General features: G+C 37.5%; 1 protein-coding gene across 1 annotated transcript in view; it reads left to right on the forward strand.

The window, feature by feature from the left end:
• The window catches only part of IL1RAPL2 (interleukin 1 receptor accessory protein like 2), a 1,281,282-nt gene that overhangs the window by 1,235,263 nt on the left and 25,285 nt on the right, over positions 1-20,734 (forward strand). The window contains exon 8 of the mRNA XM_025372668.1: positions 18,199-18,344. Coding sequence (XP_025228453.1) covers positions 18,199-18,344 — 146 coding nt within the window. The remainder of the gene's footprint in view (positions 1-18,198; positions 18,345-20,734) is intronic.

Raw genomic sequence — 20,734 nt, forward strand, 5'->3', positions numbered from 1 at the left:
CCTGATCACCCAACGTCTGTGGTTTACATTTAGAGTTCACTCCTAGTGTTGTACAATCTATGGGTTTCAACGGATGTATGATGACATGTATCCACCATTACAGTATCCTACAGATGAGTTTCACTGCCCTAAAAATCTTCTGTGTTCCACTTTATTTATCTCTCCCACTCCCAAAACTCCTGGCAACTCCTTATCTTTTTACTGTCTCTGAAATGTTGTCTTTTCCAAAATTTCATATAGTTGAAACCACACAGTATATAGCCTTTTCAGAGTGGCTTCTTTCACTTAGTAATATACATTTAAGGTTCCTACATGTCTTTTCATGACATATTACTTTAAAAAATGCATTCATTTATTCAACGTGCCTTTATTAAGTTTTCTTGATGCTACCAGTACCGTGCTAGTTGCTGATGATACGAAAATTAAGGCTCCAGCACACCCTAAACAAGTATTTCCAGTAAAACACCTTTTGAAGAAGCAAAGGAGATTTATTTATTTAATAAGCTTTATTTTTCACAATAGCCTTAGGGTTACAAAGAAGTTAACAGATAAGAAGATACATTTTTTTTGAAGAGTTGAGCAGAAAGTACAGAGAACTCTCATATAGCCCCTTTGCCCCTCCTCCCAGTTTCCTATTTTGTTAATGTCTTGACTTACTGCGGCACATTTATTGCAACCAATGAAACACTATACATTATTATTAAAGTCCATAGTTTACATTAGAGTTCATTCTTTGTGTTATACAGTTCTATGGTTTTTGACAAATGTAAAATATCATGTATCCACCATTACTGTATCATACAGAATAGTGTCACCGTCCTAAATATCCCAGAGCTCTGCCTATTCATCTCTCCCTTTCACCTCTAAAACTCCTGGTAACCAATGATCTTTTTACTGTCTTTATAGTTTTGCCTTTTCCAAAATGTCATACATTTGGAATCCTACAGTATGTAGCCTTTTCAGTCTAACTTCTTTCACTTAGTATATGCATTTAAGGTTTTTCCATGTAGTTCTGTGGCTTGATGGTTAATTTCTTTTTATCAGTGAATAATATTTTATTGTCTGGATGTACCACAGTTGTTTACCTATTCACCTGTTGATTGACATATTGGTTATTTCCAAGTTTTGGCAATTATGAATGAAGCTGCTATAAACACTTGTGTGCAAGTTTTTGCGTAGATATAAAAAGTATGATTAATGCATTGTAAGACAATGTTTAGCTTTTAAGTAACTGCCAAAATATCTTTCAAAGTGGCTGTAACATTTTGCATTCCCACCAGCAATGGATGAGAATTTCTATTGCTTCACATCTTTGCCAAAATTTGATGTTGTCAGTAATATCGGGTTTCAGTCATACTAATAGGTGTGTAGTGTATGTCATTGTCTAAATTTAAAATTCCCTAATGACATATGACATTGAGCATATATTCAGATGCTTATTTGTTATCTGTGTATCTTCTTTGATTAGGTGTCTGTTCAGAACTTTTGACCATTTTTAAATTGGGTTGTTAGTTTTTTTATGGTTGAGTTTTAAGAGGTTTTAGCAAATTCCATATAGAATTTTCTTAATTGGTATATGTTTTGCATATATTTTCTCCCATTTTATGGCTTATCTATTTATTCTTTTAACTGTTTTTCACAAAACAGATGTTTTTAATTTTAATAAAGTCCAACTTATCAATTGTTTCTTTCATGGACTACATTTTTGTGTTGTGTCTGATATTTTATCACCAAACACACAAATGAGGAAGAGAAAGAACACAAATATTACCAGTACAGAAAACAGAAAACCACCAAACCACAATATAGACAAAGGAAGGAAGGAAGGAAGGAAGGAAGGAAGGAAGGAAGGAAGGAAGNAATATAGACAAAGGAAGGAAGGAAGGAAGGAAGGAAGGAAGGAAGGAAGGAAGGAAGGAAGGAAAGAAGGAAGGAAGGAAATACAAAATAATCAGAAAGTAATTACAAGATGACAGGAATAAATCCTTACATATTAATAATAACCTTGAATGTAAACAAATTAAATCTCCAACTTAAAAGATATAGATTGGCTGAATGAATGTTAAAAGTAACCTAAATATAGTCTACCTAAAAGAAACTCATTTCACCTGCAGAGACACATATAGACTAAAAGTAAAGGGATGGAAAAAATATTCCATGGAAAAGGAAATGAACGGTAAGCAAAACTAGCTATACATATATCAGATAAAACGGACTTTAAGTCAAAAACAGGAGAAAGAGACAAAGAAGTTCATTATATAATGATAAAGTGATCAATTTGGCAAGGGATATAGCAATGGCAAACATTTGTGCACCTAACACAGGAGCACCCAGGTATATAAAACAAATATTTTTAGATCTAAAAGGAGAGATAGACATCAATACAATAATATTTGGGGACTTCAACACTCCACTCTCAGAAATAAATAAATTATCTGACAGAAAACAACAAAGAAACATTAGATTTAAACTGCACCATAGACCTAGTGGATCTAATAGACAATTGCAGAATGTTTCATCCAGCAGCTGCAGAATATACATTCTTCTCATGAGCACATGCAACATTCTCAAGAACAGACTGTATGTTAGGACACAAAACAAGTCTCAATAAATTTTTAAAAATTGAAATCATATCAAGTATCTTCTCAGACCACAATGGACTAAAACTAGAAATTAATAACAAGAGGAGCTTTGAAACCTGTGGGAATACATGGAAATTAATCAACATGCTCCTGCACAATGACTAAGTCAATGAAGAAATTAAGAAATAAATAAAAAATGTCTAGAAACAAATGAAAATTGAAACAAAACATACCAAAACCTATGGAATACAGCAAAAGCATTACTTGTTTATAGGTATAAATTTGTAGAAAATACACTTAAAAGTTTATGCTTACATCAAAAAGTAGAAAGACTTGAAACAAAGCACCTAACAATGCACCTCAAGGAATTGGAAAAGCAAGAACAAGCCAAACCCCAAATTAGTAGAAAGAAAGAATAGAGATCAGAGCAGAACTAAACAAAATAGACACTAAAAAACTACAAAGGTTCAACAAAATGAAAAGTTATTTTGAAAAAAAATAAACAAATTTGATAAACCACTAGATAGACTAACCAAGAATAAAAGAGAGAGTACCCAAATAAACAAAATTAGAAATGAAAAAGGAGACACTACAACTGATACCACAGAAATATAAAAGATTATCAGAAACTACTATGAACAACTATGCACTAACAAACTCAAAAACCTGAGGGAAATGGATAAACTCATGGATAAATATAACCTGCCAAGACTGAATAAAAAGAAAAGAGAACGTGAACAGACCAATAACAAGTAGTGAGATTGAATCAGTAATGAAACACTATTGACAATAGCATTAATATGGAATCAACCTAAGCGTCCATCAGTCGGTGAATGGATAAAGAAAATGTAGTATATTTGGGGCAGAGCAAGATGGCTGAATAGGAACAGCTCCAGTCGCCAGCTCCCAGTGCGAGCGACACAGAAGACAGGTGATTTCTGCATTTTCAACTGAGGTACTGGGTTCATCTCACTAGGAATTGTCGGACAATCAGTGCTGGTCAGCTGCTGCAGCCCGACCAGCGAGAGCTGAAGCAGGGCGAGGCATCACCTCACCTTGGAAGCACAAGGGGGAAGGGAATCCCTTTTCCTAGCCAGGGGAACTGAGACACACAACACCTGGAAAATCGGGTAACTCCCACCCCAATACTGCGCTTTAGCAAGGGTCTTAGCAAATGGGCACATCAGAGACTATATCCCACACCTGGCCTGGAGGGTCCCATGCCCATGGAGCCTCCCTCATTGCTAGCACAGCAGTCTGCAATCTAACTGCAATGCAGTAGCAAGGCTGGGGTAGGGGCGCCTGCCATTGTTGAGGCTTAAGTAGGTAAACAAAGCTGCTGGGAAGCTCAAACTGCGTGGAGCTCACAGCAGCTCAAAGAGGCCTGCCTGTCTCTGTAGACTCCACCTCTGGGGACAGGGCACAGCTAAACAACAACAACAACAACAACAACAAAAGCAGCAGAAACCTCTGCAGACGCAAACGACTCTGTCTGACAGCTTTGAAGAGAGCAGTGGATCTCACAACACGGAGGTTGAGATCTGAGAAGGGACAGACTGCCTGCTCAAGTGGGTCCCTGAACCCTGAGTAGCCTAACTGGGAGACATCCCCCACTAGGGGCAGACCAACATCCCACACCTCACACGGTGGAGTACACCCCTGAGAGGAAGCCTCCAAAGCAAGAATCAGACAGGTATACTCACTGTTCAGCAATATTCTATCTTCTGAAGCCTCTGCTGCTGATACCCAGGCAAACAGGGTCTGGAGTGGACCTCAAGCAATCTCCAACAGACCTACAGCTGAGGGTCCTATTAGAAGGAAAACTAACAGACAGGAAGGACACCCACACCAAAACCCCATCAGTACGTCACCATCATCAAAGACCAGAGGCAGATAAAACCACAAAGATGGGGAAAAAGCAGGGCAGAAAAGCTGGAAATTCAAAAAATAAGAGTACATCTCCCCCTGCAAAGGAATACAGCTCATCGCCAGCAACAGATCAAAGCTGGACGGAGAATGACTTTGACGAGATGAGAGAAGAAGACTTCAGTCCATCAAACTTCTCAGAACTAAAGGAGGAATTACGTACCCAGCGCAAAGAAACTAAAATTCTTGAAAAAAGAGTGGAAGAATTGATAATGAGAATAATTAATGCAGAGAAGGCCATAAACGAACTGACAGAGATGAAAACCATGACACGAGAAATATGTGACAAATGCACAAGCTGCAGTAACTGACTTGATCAACTGGAAGAAAGAGTATCAGAGATTGAGGATCAAATGAATGAAACGAAGCAAGAAGAGAAATCTAAAGAAAAAAGAAGAAAAAGAAATAAACAAAGACTGCAACAAGTATGGGATTATGTAAAAAGACCAAATCTACGTCTGATTGGGGTGCCTGAAAGTGAAGGGGAAAATGGAACCAAGTTGGAAAACACTCTTCAGGATATCATCCAGGAGAACTTCCCCAACCTAGTAGGGCAGGCCAACATTCAAATTGAGGAAATGCAGAGAATGCCACAAACATACTCCTCGAGAAGAGCAACTCCAAGACATATAATTGCCAGATTCACCAAAGTTGAAATGAAGGAAAAAATCTTAAGGGCAGCCAGAGAGAAAGGCCGGGTTACCCACAAAGGGAAGCCCGTCAGACTAACAGCAGATCTCTCAGCAGAAACTCTACAAGCCAGAAGAGAGTGGGGGCCAATATTCAACATTCTTTTTTTTTTTTTTTTTTTTTTTTTGAGACGGAGTCTCGCGCTGTGTCACCCAGGCTGGAGTGCAGTGGCGCGATCTCGGCTCACTGCAAGCTCCGCCTCCCAGGTTCAGGCCATTCTCCTGCCTCAGCCTCTGAGTAGCTGGGACTACAGGCGCCCGCCACCACGCCCGGCTAGTTTTTTGTATTTTTAGTAGAGACGGAGTTTCACCATGTTAGCCAGGATGGTCTCGATCTCCTGACCTCGTGATCCGCCCGCCTCGGCCTCCCAAAGTGCTGGGATTACAGGCTTGAGCCACCGCGCCCGGCCTCAACATTCTTAAAGAAAAGAATTTTAAACCCAGAATTTCATATTCAGCCAAACTAAGTATCATAAGTGAAGGAAAAATAAAATCCTTTACAGATAAGCAAATGCTTAGAGATTTTGTCACCACCAGGCCTGCCTTACAAGAGACCCTGAAGAAGCACTAAACATGGAAAGGAACAACCGGTACCAGCCATTGCAAAAACATGCCAAAATGTAAAGACCATTTAGGCTAGGAAGAAACTGCATCAACTAATGAGCAAAATAACCAGTTAATATCATAATGGCAGGATCAAGTTCACACATAACAATATTAACCTTAAATGTAAATGGACTAAATGCTCCAATGAAAAGACACAGACTGGCAAACTGGATAAAGAGTCAAGACCCATCAGTCTGCTGTATTCAAGAGACCCATCTCACATGCAGAGACATACACAGGCTTAACATAAAGGGATGGAGGAAGATCTACCAAGCAAATGGAGAACAAAAAAGAGCAGGGGTTGCAATCCTAGTCTCTGATAAAACAGACTTTAAACCATCAAAGATCAAAAGAGACAAAGAAGGCAATTACATAATGGTAAAGGGATCAATTCAACAGGAAGAGCTAACTATCCTAAATATATATGCACCCAATACAGGAGCACCCAGATTCATAAAGCAAGTCCTTAGAGACTTACAAAGAGACTTAGACTCCCATACAATAATAATGGGAGACTTCAACACCCCTCTGTCAACATTAGACAGATCAACGAGACAGAAAGTTAACAAGGATATCCAGGAATTGAACTCATCTCTGCAGCAAGCAGACCTAATAGACATCTACAGAACTCTCCACCCCAAATCAACAGAATATATATTCTTCTCAGCACCACATCACACTTATTCCAAAATTGACAACATAGTTGGAAGTAAAGCACTCCACAGCAAATGTACAAGAATGGAAATTATAACAAACTGTCTCTCAGACCACAGTGCAATCAAACTAGAACTCAGGATTAAGAAACTCAATCAAAACCGCTCAACTACATGGAAACTGAATAACCTGCTCCTGAATGGCTACTGGCTACATAATGAAATGAAGGCAGAAATAAAGATGTTCTTTGAAACCTATGAGAACAAAGACACAACATACCAGAATCTATGGGACACATTTAAAGCAGTGTGTAGAGGGAAATTTATAGCACTAAATGCCCACAAGAGAAAGCAGTAAAAATCTAAAATTGACACTCTAACATCACAATTAAAAGAACTAGAGAAGCAAGAGCAAACACATTCAAAAGCTAGCAGAAGGGAAGAAATAACTAAGATCAGAGCAGAACTGAAGGAGATAGAGACACAAAAAACCCTCCAAAAAATCGATGAATCCAGGAGCTGGTTTTTTGAAGAGATCAACAAAATTGATAGACTGCTAGCAAGACTAATAAAGAAGAAAAGAGAGAAGAATCAAATAGACGCAATAAAAAATGATAAAGGGGATATCACCACCGACCCCACAGAAATACAAACTACCATCAGAGAATACAATAAACACCTCTATGCAAATAAACTAGAAAATCTAGAAGAAATGGATAATTTCCTGCACACTTACACTCTCCCAAGACTAAATCAGGAAGAAGCTGAACCCCTGAATAGACCAATAGCAGGCTCTGAAATTGAGGCAATAATTAATAGCCTACCAACCAAAAAAAGTCCAGGACCAGATGGATTCACAGCTGAATTCTACCAGAAGTACAAGGAGGAGCTGGTATTATTCCTTCTAAAACTATTCCAATCAATAGAAAAAGAGGGCATCCTCCCTAACTCATTTTATGAGGCCAGCATCATCCTGATACCAAAGCCTGGCAGAGACACAACAAGAAGAGAGAATTTTAGACCAATATCCCTGAAGAACATCGATGCAAAAATCCTTAATAAAATACTGGCAAACTGAATCCAGCAGCACATCAAAAAGCTTATCCACCATGATCAAGTGGGCTTCATCCCTGGGATGCAAGGCTGGTTCAACATATGCAAATCAATAAATGTAATCCAGCATATAAACAGAAACAAAGACAAAAACCACATGATTATCTCAATAGATGCAAAAAAGGCCTCTGAAAAAATTCAAAGCCCTTCATGCTAAAAATGCTCAATAAATTCGGTATTGATAGAACGTATCTCAAAATAATAAGAGCTATTTATGGCAAACCCACAGCCAATATCATACTGAATGGGCAAAAACTGGAAAAATTCCCTTTGAAAACTGGCACAAGACAGGGATGCCCTCTCTCACCACTCCTATTCAACATAGTGTTGGAAGTTCTGGCTAGGGCAATCAGGCAAGAGAAAGAAATCAAGGGTATTCAGTTAGGAAAAGAAGAAGTCAAATTGTCCCTGTTTGCAGATGACATCATTGTATATTTAGAAAACCCCATCGTCTCAGCCCAAAATCCCCTTAAGCTGATAAGAAACTTCAGCAAAGTCTCAATATACAAAATTAATGTGCAAAAATCACAAGCATTCTTATACAGACAGACAGAGAGTCAAATCATGAATGAACTTCCATTCACAATTGCTTCAAAGAGAATAAAATACCTAGGAATCCAACTTACAAGGGATGTAAAGGACCTCTTCAAGGAGAACTACAAACCACTGCTGAGTGAAATAAAAGAGGACACAAACAAATGGAAGAACATTCCATGCTCATGGATAGGAAGAATCAATATCGTGAAAATGGCCATACTGCCCAAGGTAATTTATAAATTCAATGCCATCCCCATCAAGCTACCAATGAGTTTCTTCATAGAATTGGAAAAAACTGCTTTAAAGTTCATATGGAACCAAAAAAGAGCCCGCATCTCCAAGACAATCCTAAGTCAAAAGAACAAAGCTGGAGGGATCACGCTACCTGACTTCAAACTATACTACAAGGCTACAGTCACCAAAACAGCATGGTACTGGTACCAAAACAGAGATATAGACCAGTGGAACACAACACAGCCCTCAGAAATAATACCACACATCTACAGTCATCTGATCTTTGACAAACCTGAGAAAAACAAGAAATGGGGAAAGGATTCCCTATTTAATAAATGGTGCTGGGAAAATTGGCTAGCCATAAGTAGAAAGCTGAAACTGGATCCTTTCCTACTCCTTATACAAAAATTTATTCAAGATAGATTAGAGACTTAAATGTTAGACCTAAAACCATAAAAGTCCTAGAAGAAAACCGAGGTAATACCATTCAGGACATAGGCATGGGCAAGGACTTCATGTCTAAAACACCAAAAGCAATGGCAACAAAAGCCAAAACTGACAAATGGGATCTAATTAAACTAAAGAGCTTCTGCACAGCAAAAGAAACTACCATCAGAGTGAACAGGCAACCTACAGAATGGGAGAAAATTTTTGCAATCTTCTCATCTGACAAAGGGCTAATATCCAGAACCTACAAAGAACTCAAACAAATTTACAAGAAAAAAACAAACAACTCCATCAAAAAGTGGGCAAAGGATATGAACAGACGACATTCATACAGCCAACAGACACATGAAAAAAATGCTCATCATCACTGGCCATCTGAGAAATGCAAATCAAAACCACAATGAGATACCATTTCACACCAGTTAGAATGGCAATCATTAAAAAGTCAGGAAACAACAGGTGCTGGAGAGGATGTGGAGAAATAGGAACACTTTTACACTGTTGGTGGGATTGTAAACTAGTTCAACTATTATGGAAAACAGTATGGTGATTCCTCAAGGATCTAGAACTAGAAGTACCATATGACCCAGCCATCCCATTACTGGGTATATACCCAAAGGATTATAAATCATGCTGCTATAAAGACACATTCACACATATGTTTATTGCGGCACTATTCACAATAGCAAAGACTTGGAATCAACCCAAATGTCCATCGGTGACAGACTGGATTAAGAAAATGTGGCACATATACACCATGGAATACTATGCAGCCATAAAAAAGGATGAGTTTGTGTCCTTTGTAGGGACATGGATGCAGCTGGAAACCATCATTCTCAGCAAACTATCGCAAGAACAGAAAACCAAACGCCGCATGTTCTTACTCATAGGTGGGAACTGAACAATGAGATCACTTGGATTCGGGAAGGGGAACATCACACACTGGGGCCTATCTTGGGGAGGGTGAGGGGGGAGGGTTTGCATTGGGAGTTATACCTGATGTAAATGGCGAGTTGATGGTTGCTGACAAGTTGATGGGTGCAGCACACCAACATGGCACAAGTAGACATATGTAACAAACCTGCATGTTATGCACATGTACCCTAGAACTTAAAGTATAATAATAATTAAAAAAAAAAAAGAAAATGTAGTATATTTGCACAGTGGAATCCTATTCTGCTGTAAAAAGAATGAAGTTATGTCATTTGCAGCAACAAGGATGGAACTCGAAGTCATTATGTTAAGTGAAATAAGCCCTGTACTCACTCATATGTAGGAGGTTAAAAAAAAAAAAAAAAAAAAAAAGGATTTCATGAAGGTAGAGAATAGAATGATGATTACCAGAACCTGGGAAAGATGTGAGTGTGGGGCTGGGGTGAGGAAGAGAGGTTGGTTAATGGAAACAAATATATAGTTAGATAGAAGGAATAAGTTCTGATATTCAATAGTAGGGAATGGTGACTATAGTTAAGAACAATGAATTATATATTTCAAAATAGCCGAAAGTGAGGACTTGAAATATTCTCAACACATTGAAATGATAAATGCTCAAGGTGATGGCTATCCTAAACACCCTCAGTTGATTATTACACATTCTGTATATGTACCAAAATATTAAATGTACACCATAAATTAAAAATATTATGTATTAATAGAAAATAAAGTGATTATTGATATAGCTGGTTAAACATCTACTGTAACAGTTTTTTTATTCATTGCTCTTATTCTTTGTTTCCTTTTTTGTTTTCCATGCTTTTTCTGCCTTCTCTAGTTTTAACTGAACATTTTATATTATTCTATTTTTTCTTCTCTCTTAGCATGTTATATGGTTTGATTCTGTGTACTCACCAAATCTCATGTGGAATTGTAATCCCCAGTGTTAGAGGTGAGGCTGGTGGGAGGTGACTGGATCATGGGAGTGGTCCTTCATGAATGGCTTAGCAGCATCCCCTTTGGCTGTTCTCGTGATAGTGAGTTATTGTGAGATGTGGTTGTTTAAAGTGTGTAGTGTGCACCTCCCCACCGCTCTCTTCCTCCTACTCCTGCTATGTGAAGTTGCCTTGCTCTGCATTTGCCATTCCCTGTGAGTAAAAGCTGCCTGAGGGCTCCCCAGAAGCAGATGCTTCTGTACACCCTGTGGAACTGTGAGCCAATCAAACTTCTTTTCTTATTAATTACCCAGTCTCCGATATTTCTTCGTAACAATGTGAGAATGAACTCAAACAGCATATCAATTATATTTTTAAATTTTAATTTTATCTCTAGAGTTTGCAAAATACATTTCTAACTAAGTCCACTTCCAAATAACACTCTACCCCGTCGCAAGTAGTGCTGGTGCACGATAACGGAGTATTTCCAATTCCACCATTTTGTAACATTTCTGTCATTAATTTGCCTATTTATAAGCTATAATCACCAAATACATTATTGCTATTATTTTGGACAAACTGTTGCCTGTTAGATACGGAATAAGAATAATAAAATATTTTATTTTATTTTGATTTATCCCTGCTCTAACACTATTCTTTATGTGGATCCAAATTTCTGATATATATCACTTTCATTTTCTCTGAAAATCTTTTAACAGTTTTTCCAACACAGGTTGACTGGTGACAAATTTCCTGTTTTAGTTTGTCTGAGAAAGTCTTTATTTATCCATCACCTTTGAAGGATACTTTAACTGAATATCGCATTCTAGGTTTGTAATTGTTTTATTTCAACACTTTAAATATTTCACCCCACCCTCTTCTTGCTTGCATGATTTTCACAGAGAAGTCTGATGAATTTCCTATTCTTCTTTATCTATAGTTGTGGTGGGTATTTCTTTTTACCCCTCTGGCTTCTTTCAAGATTTTCTTCGTCTTTAATTTTATGCAGTTAGAAAATGATATGCCTAGGTGTAGTTTTTTTGGTATTTATTCTTCTTTGTGTTCTTTGAGCTTCCTTGATTTGTGGTTTGGTGTCTGTTATTAATTTTAGAAAATTTTCCAAGATTATTAGCTAAATATTTCTACTGTTCCTTTCTTCTCTTTCTGGTATTTATTATATGCATATTACTTCTTTTGTAATTGTTCCTAAATTATTGGGCATTTTTTACATTTTTTGTCCTTTTTTCTCTTTGAATTTCAGTTTAGGAGGTTTCTATTGACATATCTTCAAAGGCATTGATTCTTTGACTGTCAACATATTTTGATTTCTAGAGTTTCCTTTTGATTTTTTCTTAAGAGTTTCCATCTCTGGTTACCTTACCAATCTGTTGATATATGTTGTCCACTTTTTTCATTGGAGCCCTTAACATATTAATCATAGTTATCTTACATTTCCAGTTTGGTAATTTCAAAATCTCTGCCATATCTGAGTCTGGTTCTGAATGTTTGCTTTACGTCTTCAAACTGTGGGGATTTTTTGCTTTGTTTTGTTTTGCTTTGCTTTTTAATATGCCTTGTGACTTTTTTGTTGAAATCCAGATATGGTATATTGGGTAAAAGTAACTGAAGTAAATAGGCTTTCAATGTGAGATTTTATGTTTATCTGACTAAAAGTTAGACTGTGTTTACTCTTTGGTATAGCTATAGTTGTCAGAGGCTGAAATTGCCTCTAGTGTTTTTGTTCTTGTCTCCACTGTTTTGTTTGATTTTTCCTCGAGATTACTTCTTAAATAGGGTCTGAGCTTTGCAGGTTTTTTGTTTTTTGTTTTTCCAAATAAAATCCCTTATTATTATACAGGAGCCTGATTGATGTTGTGATACATATTTCAAAATTCTATGATGTCGCATCCTTTAGTGAGCTTGTGCCCCTGGTATGTTACCTTCATAAGTGTTTCTTAGATTCCCCCTAAAGTGAGAGGAAGACTAGAGTAGTCATTTCCCTTCTCCCAGGTGGGCTAGGCTTTGGTAAAATTAAAGTAGTTTAGGTCACGATAAAGTGGTTTCCCTTGAGAGCAAGCCTTTGAAAAGAAAAAGAAAAGGGCCGGGCATGGTGGCTCGCGCCTGCAATCCCAGCACTTTGGGAGGCTGAGGCGGGCAGATCACGAGGTCAGGAGATCAAGACCATCCTAGCTAACACGGTGAAATCCCGTCTCTACTAAAAATACAAAAAATTAGCCGGGCGTGGTGGTGGGAGCCTGTAGTCCCAGCTACTCGGGAGGCTGAGGCAGGAGAATGGCGTGAACTCGGGAGGCAGAGCTGTCAGTGAGCCGAGATGGCGCCACTGCACTCCAGCCTGGGCGACAGAGCGAAACTCCATCTCAGAAAAGAAAAGAAACAGGATCTTGCTCTGTCACCTAGGCTGGTGTACAGTGGCACAGTCATAGCTCACTGCAAATTCTAACTCCAAGGTTCAAGTGTTTCTCCCACCTCAGCCTCACTGGGATTACAGGTGCACACCATCAAGCCTGGCTAATGTTTAAAAATTATTATTTGTAGATATGGGGTCTTGCTATGTTTCCCAGGCTGGTCTTGAACACCGGACCTCAAGTTATCCTCTAGCCTTGGCCTCCTAAAGCCTAGAATTATAGGCATGCACCACTATACTCAATCAACAAGCACTTTTAAAAGGAGAACCAAGTGCTCTGGGCTCATTTTAAAATGGTCAGTTTTCCCTTTCCCCCTGCCAGAAGCATAAGGGAATCTTTTTTCCAATCTTCACAGTAAGAACTTAGTGGCGCTTATGTAGGCAAAACTCACAAAATTGTGGGGTCCCCCTAAATATAGGTCTCATGCTGTTTTTAACTCTCAAGATAGTTCATGGTGGGTCTCCAGGAATTTATCTATTACATTTTAAGTGTTTGTGCTGGTACAGGCCTTGCTCCTGGGGATCTCATTCCAGTATACTGTGATTCTCTGTATTTGCCTTTCTCTCAACTTTCTGGGGCAGAAGTTTGCCCTGTGACTTGTTACCTGAGGGATTTAAGAAAAGTTGATAATTTTCAGTTTGTTCACCTTTTTTCTTTTTGTGAGAATGAGAGGGACAATTTCCAAACTCTTCATAGTATTAATTTGTAATAATAGTACCAATCTAAATAAAATTTTGGAATATAGTGATGTCTATCACCTGAACTGGTTACTTTTTATTGTACCAATGTTCACTGCTACTATAACTTGCCTTTAATGTTAATATTTAGACCCCTCTGGTTACTACCCCTCCCTCACCTGCCATGGATGCATGCATATATACAAACTCATCAAATTGTATACATTAAATAGGTGAGTTTTTTTGTACATCTATTATGTTTCAATAATCAATTTAAAATGCATGTGGTTCTTACCCTCCCATATAATATCAATACTTGGAATGAGATACTTCTAAGGTCATTTGAAATATATCTCAGGATTCCCTCACTTATAACCTCTACTCTGAAACCAGTCTCTTTAATACCTCTCTTTCACACATTCTGCAAAAACCTACTCTTGTCTTCTATTCTGGAAAACCCTCCCTTTTTTTCACTTAGCGAGAATTTTCTTAGGCATTTTTTAGATAACTTAGTCAACAGTAGTCTCTCCATTCTATGACATACTGTCATAAGCGTGAGTGTACCACCATGCTTTGCCTTATTCTTTCTATAATTTTCTGCAACTGTGTACATAGTGTCTCCTCATTTAAATTTTAAAGTTTAATGGAAGAAGGGACCACATCTTTTAATGTTCCTATTTCTTGTATGCCAAATATACAGCCCAGAGCCAGGCACTTATTAAAGACTGCAAAAGAATCATTGATGGATTGTTATATTCTTCACAGAATTAGAAAAAAACTATTTAAAAATATATATGGAATCAAAAAAGAGCCCGAATAGCCAAGGCAATCCTAAGCAAAAAGGACAAAGCCTGAGACATCACATTACCTGACTTCAAACTATACTACAAGAATATAGTAGCCAAAATAGCATGGTACTGGTACAAAAACAGACACATAGACCAATGGAACATAAGCAATGCCACCAATCAACAACCATCTGACCTTTGACAAAGTTGACAAAAACAAGCAATGAGGAAAGGACTCCCTATTAAATAAGTGGTGCTGGGATTACTGGGTAGCCATACACAGAAGATTGAAACTGGACTCCTTACACCATATACAAAGATCAACTCAAGATGAATTAAATACTTAAGTGTAAAACCAAAAACTATAAAAATCCTGAAAGATAACCTAGGAAATACCATTACGGACATAGAATCTGGCAAGTATTTCATGACAAAGATGCCAAAAGCAATTGCAACAAAAACAAAATTCGAAAAATTGGACTAATTCAACAAAGGAGCTTCTTCACAGCAAAAAATAAATAAATAAAAATTAAAACTATCAACAGAGTAAACAGACAACATACAGAATGGGAGAAAATATTTGCAAACTATGTATCTGACAAAAGACTAATATCCAGAATCCATAAGGAACTTAAAAAAAAATTAAAAAAAAAAACTCCATAAAAAAGTGGGCAAAGAACATGAACACTTTTCAAAAGAAGACATACATGCAGCCAAACAAATATATGTAAAAATGCTCAACATCACTAATTATTAGAGAAATGATCATCAAAACCACAACAAGATACCATCTCACACCAGTCAGAATGGCCACTATTAAAAAGTCAAAAAATAGCAGATGTTGGTGAGGTCGCAGAGAAAGGAGAGTGCTTCTACACTGCTGGTGGGAATGTAAATTAGTTCAGTCATTGTGGAAAGCAGTTTGGCGATTTCTCAAACAACTTAAAAGAGAATTATCATTCAACTCAGCAATCTCATTATTGGGTATATACCCAAGGGAATATAAATTGTTCTACCTTAAAGATGCATGCATGGGTATGTTCACCACAGCAATATTCACAAGAGCAAAGACATGGAATCAACTTAAATGCCCATCAGCAGTAGACTGGATAAAGAAAATGTGATACACATACACCATGGAATAGTACACAGCAATAAAAAAGAATGAGATCATGTTCTTTGAAGCAACATGGATGGAGCTGGAAGCCATTATCCTAAGGGAACTAACACAGGAACAGAAAACCAAATACCACATGTTCTCACTTATAAGTGGGAGCTAAATGTTGAGTACATTTGAAGACAAAGAAGGAAACAACAGACACCGGGGCCTACTTGAAAGTCTTGGAGGGTCGCAGGAGGGTACTATGCTATTACCTAGGTAATAAAATAATCTGTACACCAAACCCCTGTGACAGGCAATTTATAAAACAAACCTGCACATGTACCCCTGAACCTAAAATTAAAATTAAAAATAATATATTTGCTAGAAAATTATGACTGCTCCATTGAGTGATTTGTAGTCATAAACACCATTTTGATCTTTAATTCCAAAAAACACAAGTCACCTAGGTTTTTCAGGAGCTGATAATTAAGACACCTCATATATATTAATAGATGAACCAAGGATCATTTTTCAAATCCTCTCTCCAGATTCTTTCTGCAGCCTGTGAAGAGCTGTTTTTGGAAACTGCATTAGAAGAAGGAAAGGCTTGGTTGGGAAGAACAGGATCAGCTTTCCACCCTGTGCCTGGCAGAGGCTATGGCTGCCCTCCATGTGAGGCTTCAAATTAAACTGAAGTTGTGGTGCCTATGCAGCTTCTGGAACTACAGGGGGTTCTTCCACAGCAGGTTACACAGAGCTAAAATAATTGAGTGTGGTGTTATTTACCAACATCAGGGAGAAAAACAGAGAACAAAAGTCAATATAAACCATGAAAGTAGTAAATGTCCAATTTTGTCTTGGTTAGGTACATGTTGGGAGAGAAGACAAAAAGAGAAACTACAACTTCAGTCAGGAAAAATAAAAACAATTTATAGAAAAACTAACCATAAGATGTATTCTCCCATATGCAGTTAAGAAAATTCTTATACTCGTCTGGTTCTATGATGGTACATAAATGTAAAGGACTTGAGATTTTAGTACAAGAGACTCAGATTTTAGAAATTCCATTCCACCAACTCAACTTTAAGCCCTTCCTGCTCTCAAATGGGAAGAAGAAGAGGTTAAGTCAAGCCAATCTTAAATGTCAGTAAATGTAAATACAAATATTTTTGGAGTAGCTAAAATACAATCTACCTTCAGATAATGAAATGTTTGTGTTTAGTAACATACATTTGCATGTGCATAGTACTATTTACTTTTCAAATCACTTTAACCCATTTTACCCTTACAACAAAGTTAAAGTATGTATGGCAGTTATTTTACCAGTTTCAAGATGAGTTAAATTAAGGCACCATTGAGTTAATGATTTTGTAAAGACCAAGCCTGAGCTTGTAATTGGGAGTCCTGTACTTAGAGCCCAGTTTTGTCTGAGCAGTCATGTTTCCAATTTTATGCTGAGTGCCAGTAAGTCATAGAGATATTCCCTGCATTTATAACCAGGTGTCCAAAAAGAAGGCAAGAATTACTTCTGCTTCTCCAATTTTCCATCTAAAATATTTCATGATTGAAACATATACGTATTTAAGAACCTACTCCAGAACTAAACTGTAGGGTTGTCACCATGTGGACTCATAATTCGCTCCTTCTTTGGCCAAAGGCAAGAGAAAGAAGAGAAAAGTTGACAGGGTGCCCACTTTCATCTCACCCAGAAGGTAGCTGGTCGTTGTTGAGAATATAACTCTCCAAAGAAACAGGAGACGCACTCTTCAGGAAATAACCCTAGCATTTCAGCCCCTCTGCAAAGAACATCTGTTCCTGGCCATACAAGGTCCTTTGCAGCTTTAAAAAAAAGCAAGGCTAGGAGAAAATGTTACAGAGGTCTTCTCCTGTGAGGGCAGAAAGCAAAGGGACAGATGGGGAGCAGTGTCTGGAGAGATCAGGGTCATGGGCGTGTTAGCATTATTGGGGGATTAGGGCTCAGAGCACATTACTGCGTTGGACAAAAGCCAGGAGAAAAGCAGAGAGTAGGCTTATCACTAATGTATGGAGATAGAAGGCCACTAAAAATTTTCAGTTTACTTCTCTTAAGGCAACCACATTCAAGGCCCCCTTCTTTACATCTTTACCTCACTACTATCAAAACTCTAACCTCTACCACAAAGTCTATACTTCTAAAATTTTTTTCCCTTCATGCCATGATGCAAAAATCCAATTAGTTTTCTTGATCTTAGTTTAGAGCATGGAACCTAGTGTTTCCTCCTTTTCACCATACAAGCCATGTTGACTTTATTTATCAAAGCCTAGTGGCATGTTAATATTTCTTTTTGCCAAGTGAATTATTCACTTCTTTTCTTTTCCATCTTATCTTCATGTCAAGAGCCACTTTTTGTGTTTTCTTGTTGAAGGTCCCACCCACATATACACCCAGTCAGGATTCTCCACGCCCATCATCAGAGACCTGTGTGAGCTGTGTGACCATCTGTAGTCTTTGCATGGCTGCTTTCTGCCCAAATCAAGCTAATTCAGCCAAGAATACTTTCTTTATTTCAGGCTTCTCAAAGAGCATCTTGGAGAAAAAGAAGTTGAGTTGGCACTCATCTTTGACTCAGTTGTGGAAGCTGACCTGGCGAATTATACCTGCCATGTTGAAAACCGAAATGGACGGAAACATGCCAGTGTTCTGCTGCGTAAAAAGGGTATTTATTTTTATAACTATAACCATGGTTTGCTTAGCTATCAACAATTATTGAAGTTAGAGATATTTCTTGGCTTTATTTTATCATGTAGTGTAAACTTCTATTAGCCACTTTGTCTTTTTAAGGAAAGATATTTCTCTTGCTGTGATATTAACATAAAATACCTATGATCTTCAATATCATTAGGAAGTGGATAAATGATATGAAGTATTGTTATATGTTAAATCCAGTGATATAAAGTGTACCTTAGTTATTAGTGTTACATAAAATTTGATATATATTTGACATTCAATATTTTCTCCATATTTTGCCTTCTTATATCTTATATTGCTTAAATGAAATGCAAGAGATTTTTTTTTGGATGAGAAACACAGTTGCTTTTTTATTCCCTGATTAAAAAATAAAAAATTAATAATCCCATATAATATTCTTATAATTATCATAGAAATTATAAACTATATTTTATGATATGACCTGGTATTAAGAGGTCTTTATCAGGTGCATATATTTCTAAATATTTTGGCATTTATGGAGATCTCTTTCTCAAGTTGGTTCCAGACAGGGTGGAAATTGTATATAATGAACAAAGAAAAGAAACTCTAAATTTACATATAAAGGAGATAAAAACAGATATACAAACAACAAGCAATCTCAGCAGCTAGAGTAGCTTCTGAACTGGCTCTTACCTTGCTATGACTTTTGGTTGCTGCAAAAGGCTAAATACTTTCTGTATATGTACATCTGGCAAAGGCTTTGCAAATGTAGCAGAACAAATGTTCTCAATCAGTGTCCTTGTTGCCTAGGTTTTAGAGCAATAATAGAACAGATTCAGTCAGCAAGGTCACTTAGTTGTACTTCCTGGCCAGGATGGAATTTATATTTTCCAGCCAGCCCTAATACTTGACAATGACCAGCAGCTCTTGAAGAAGCAGAGAGGAATCATTATTCTGAAAATAATGCATTTATATCTCTAGCACCACTTCGTACTCCATTAGACTTGATTCTGTCTTAAAATAAAGGCGTATTTAAGTGTAAAGGAGTCTAATAGAGAAAGTAAAGTCAGAAGATCCAGATTCAGGAGATCCTGGTTCAGTAGGACTGACTTGTCTTATTAGACTCCCTAAACCTTAGTTTTCTTATCTTTGAAATAGGATTAATAGTATCTACCTTGCAGAGTCACTTTGAGGTTCAAATAATAATGATATAATGAGTATGAAATATGCCATAACCAGTCTTTATTATTATACTGAACTTGGATAATTTATCCTAGGTAACCACTTAGGAACCACATGAAGGGCAGGTATTGATCATGCCCAAACACCTTGTGGCAAGGATCACTTTGTTTCTGTTCATCTTAGTCTTATTTCGGGCTTAGAGATCCTCCAATCAGAGCCTGCTGTTATACCTCTGTATACTCAGAAATATCAAACTGAGCAGTGTCTAGCTAGTAATAAGCACTTACAACCCATTCTGGTCAAATAAGTGGTTAATTTTTTCTTTTATTATTGAACACTTAGCTACAGCCAGCACTATGATAGATGCTGGGGAATAGAATGCCGAATAAGATAGACCTACCTAGGTCTTCTTGGAGCTTATACCTTTTGGAGGAGTGAGAATGCAAAGAAAGACCAACTTTAAACATTTTTCAAAATTCCGCAAAAGATATATAGTGTTATAATTAAAAACCTGCTATGAGGAAAAATAATGGGGGGTGTCTTATCAATCGGCCTGTGTGGACAGAAATAACCTCATTTGAGTTTTAAAATAAATCCATTTGTCTTTAATAAGTAAAGCAACACAGGGCAGCACCTAAAAGTTTCTAAGAATTTGACACTACAAACTAAGACACACTATAATACTCTGCTACCTCACATGGCTTCTACAAGGAAACTGGTCTAAATCATGATAACTGACAATGTTAATTCTCATCTTCCAAATATTTAAATATTGGAGTTCCCCAGGGTTCAGGTCCCCTCTTCTCGCTCATTCAGTAGGTGATTTCATTCTATCTCCATCTCATGGTTTTGCTTACCACTTATATGCTAACAACTCCCAAATTTATGTCTAGCCTGGACTTCCCACCTGTATACTCAATTGCCTACTAAACAACTCTTCTTACAGATCTAGTAGGCGTATCAAATTTAGCTTGTCCCAAACAGGATTCCTAATTTCTCCTGCCTACGAACCTGGTCCTCCAGTCTCCTTCTCCATCTCCATCACCATTGTTCTAGTTGCTCATGCCAAAATCCTTGGAGTCATTCTTCACTTTTTCTTTTCTTTACTCACATCCTATATCTACTCCACCAGCAAATCCCATGGCTTAACTTTCAAAGCCTATTCAGAATCTGAACACTTTTCTCACCTTCACTACCCACATCCTCTTCTCAGCC

This window comes from Theropithecus gelada, chromosome X (assembly GCF_003255815.1).
Source record: "Theropithecus gelada isolate Dixy chromosome X, Tgel_1.0, whole genome shotgun sequence".
In the NCBI taxonomy this organism is placed as follows: domain Eukaryota; kingdom Metazoa; phylum Chordata; class Mammalia; order Primates; family Cercopithecidae; genus Theropithecus; species Theropithecus gelada.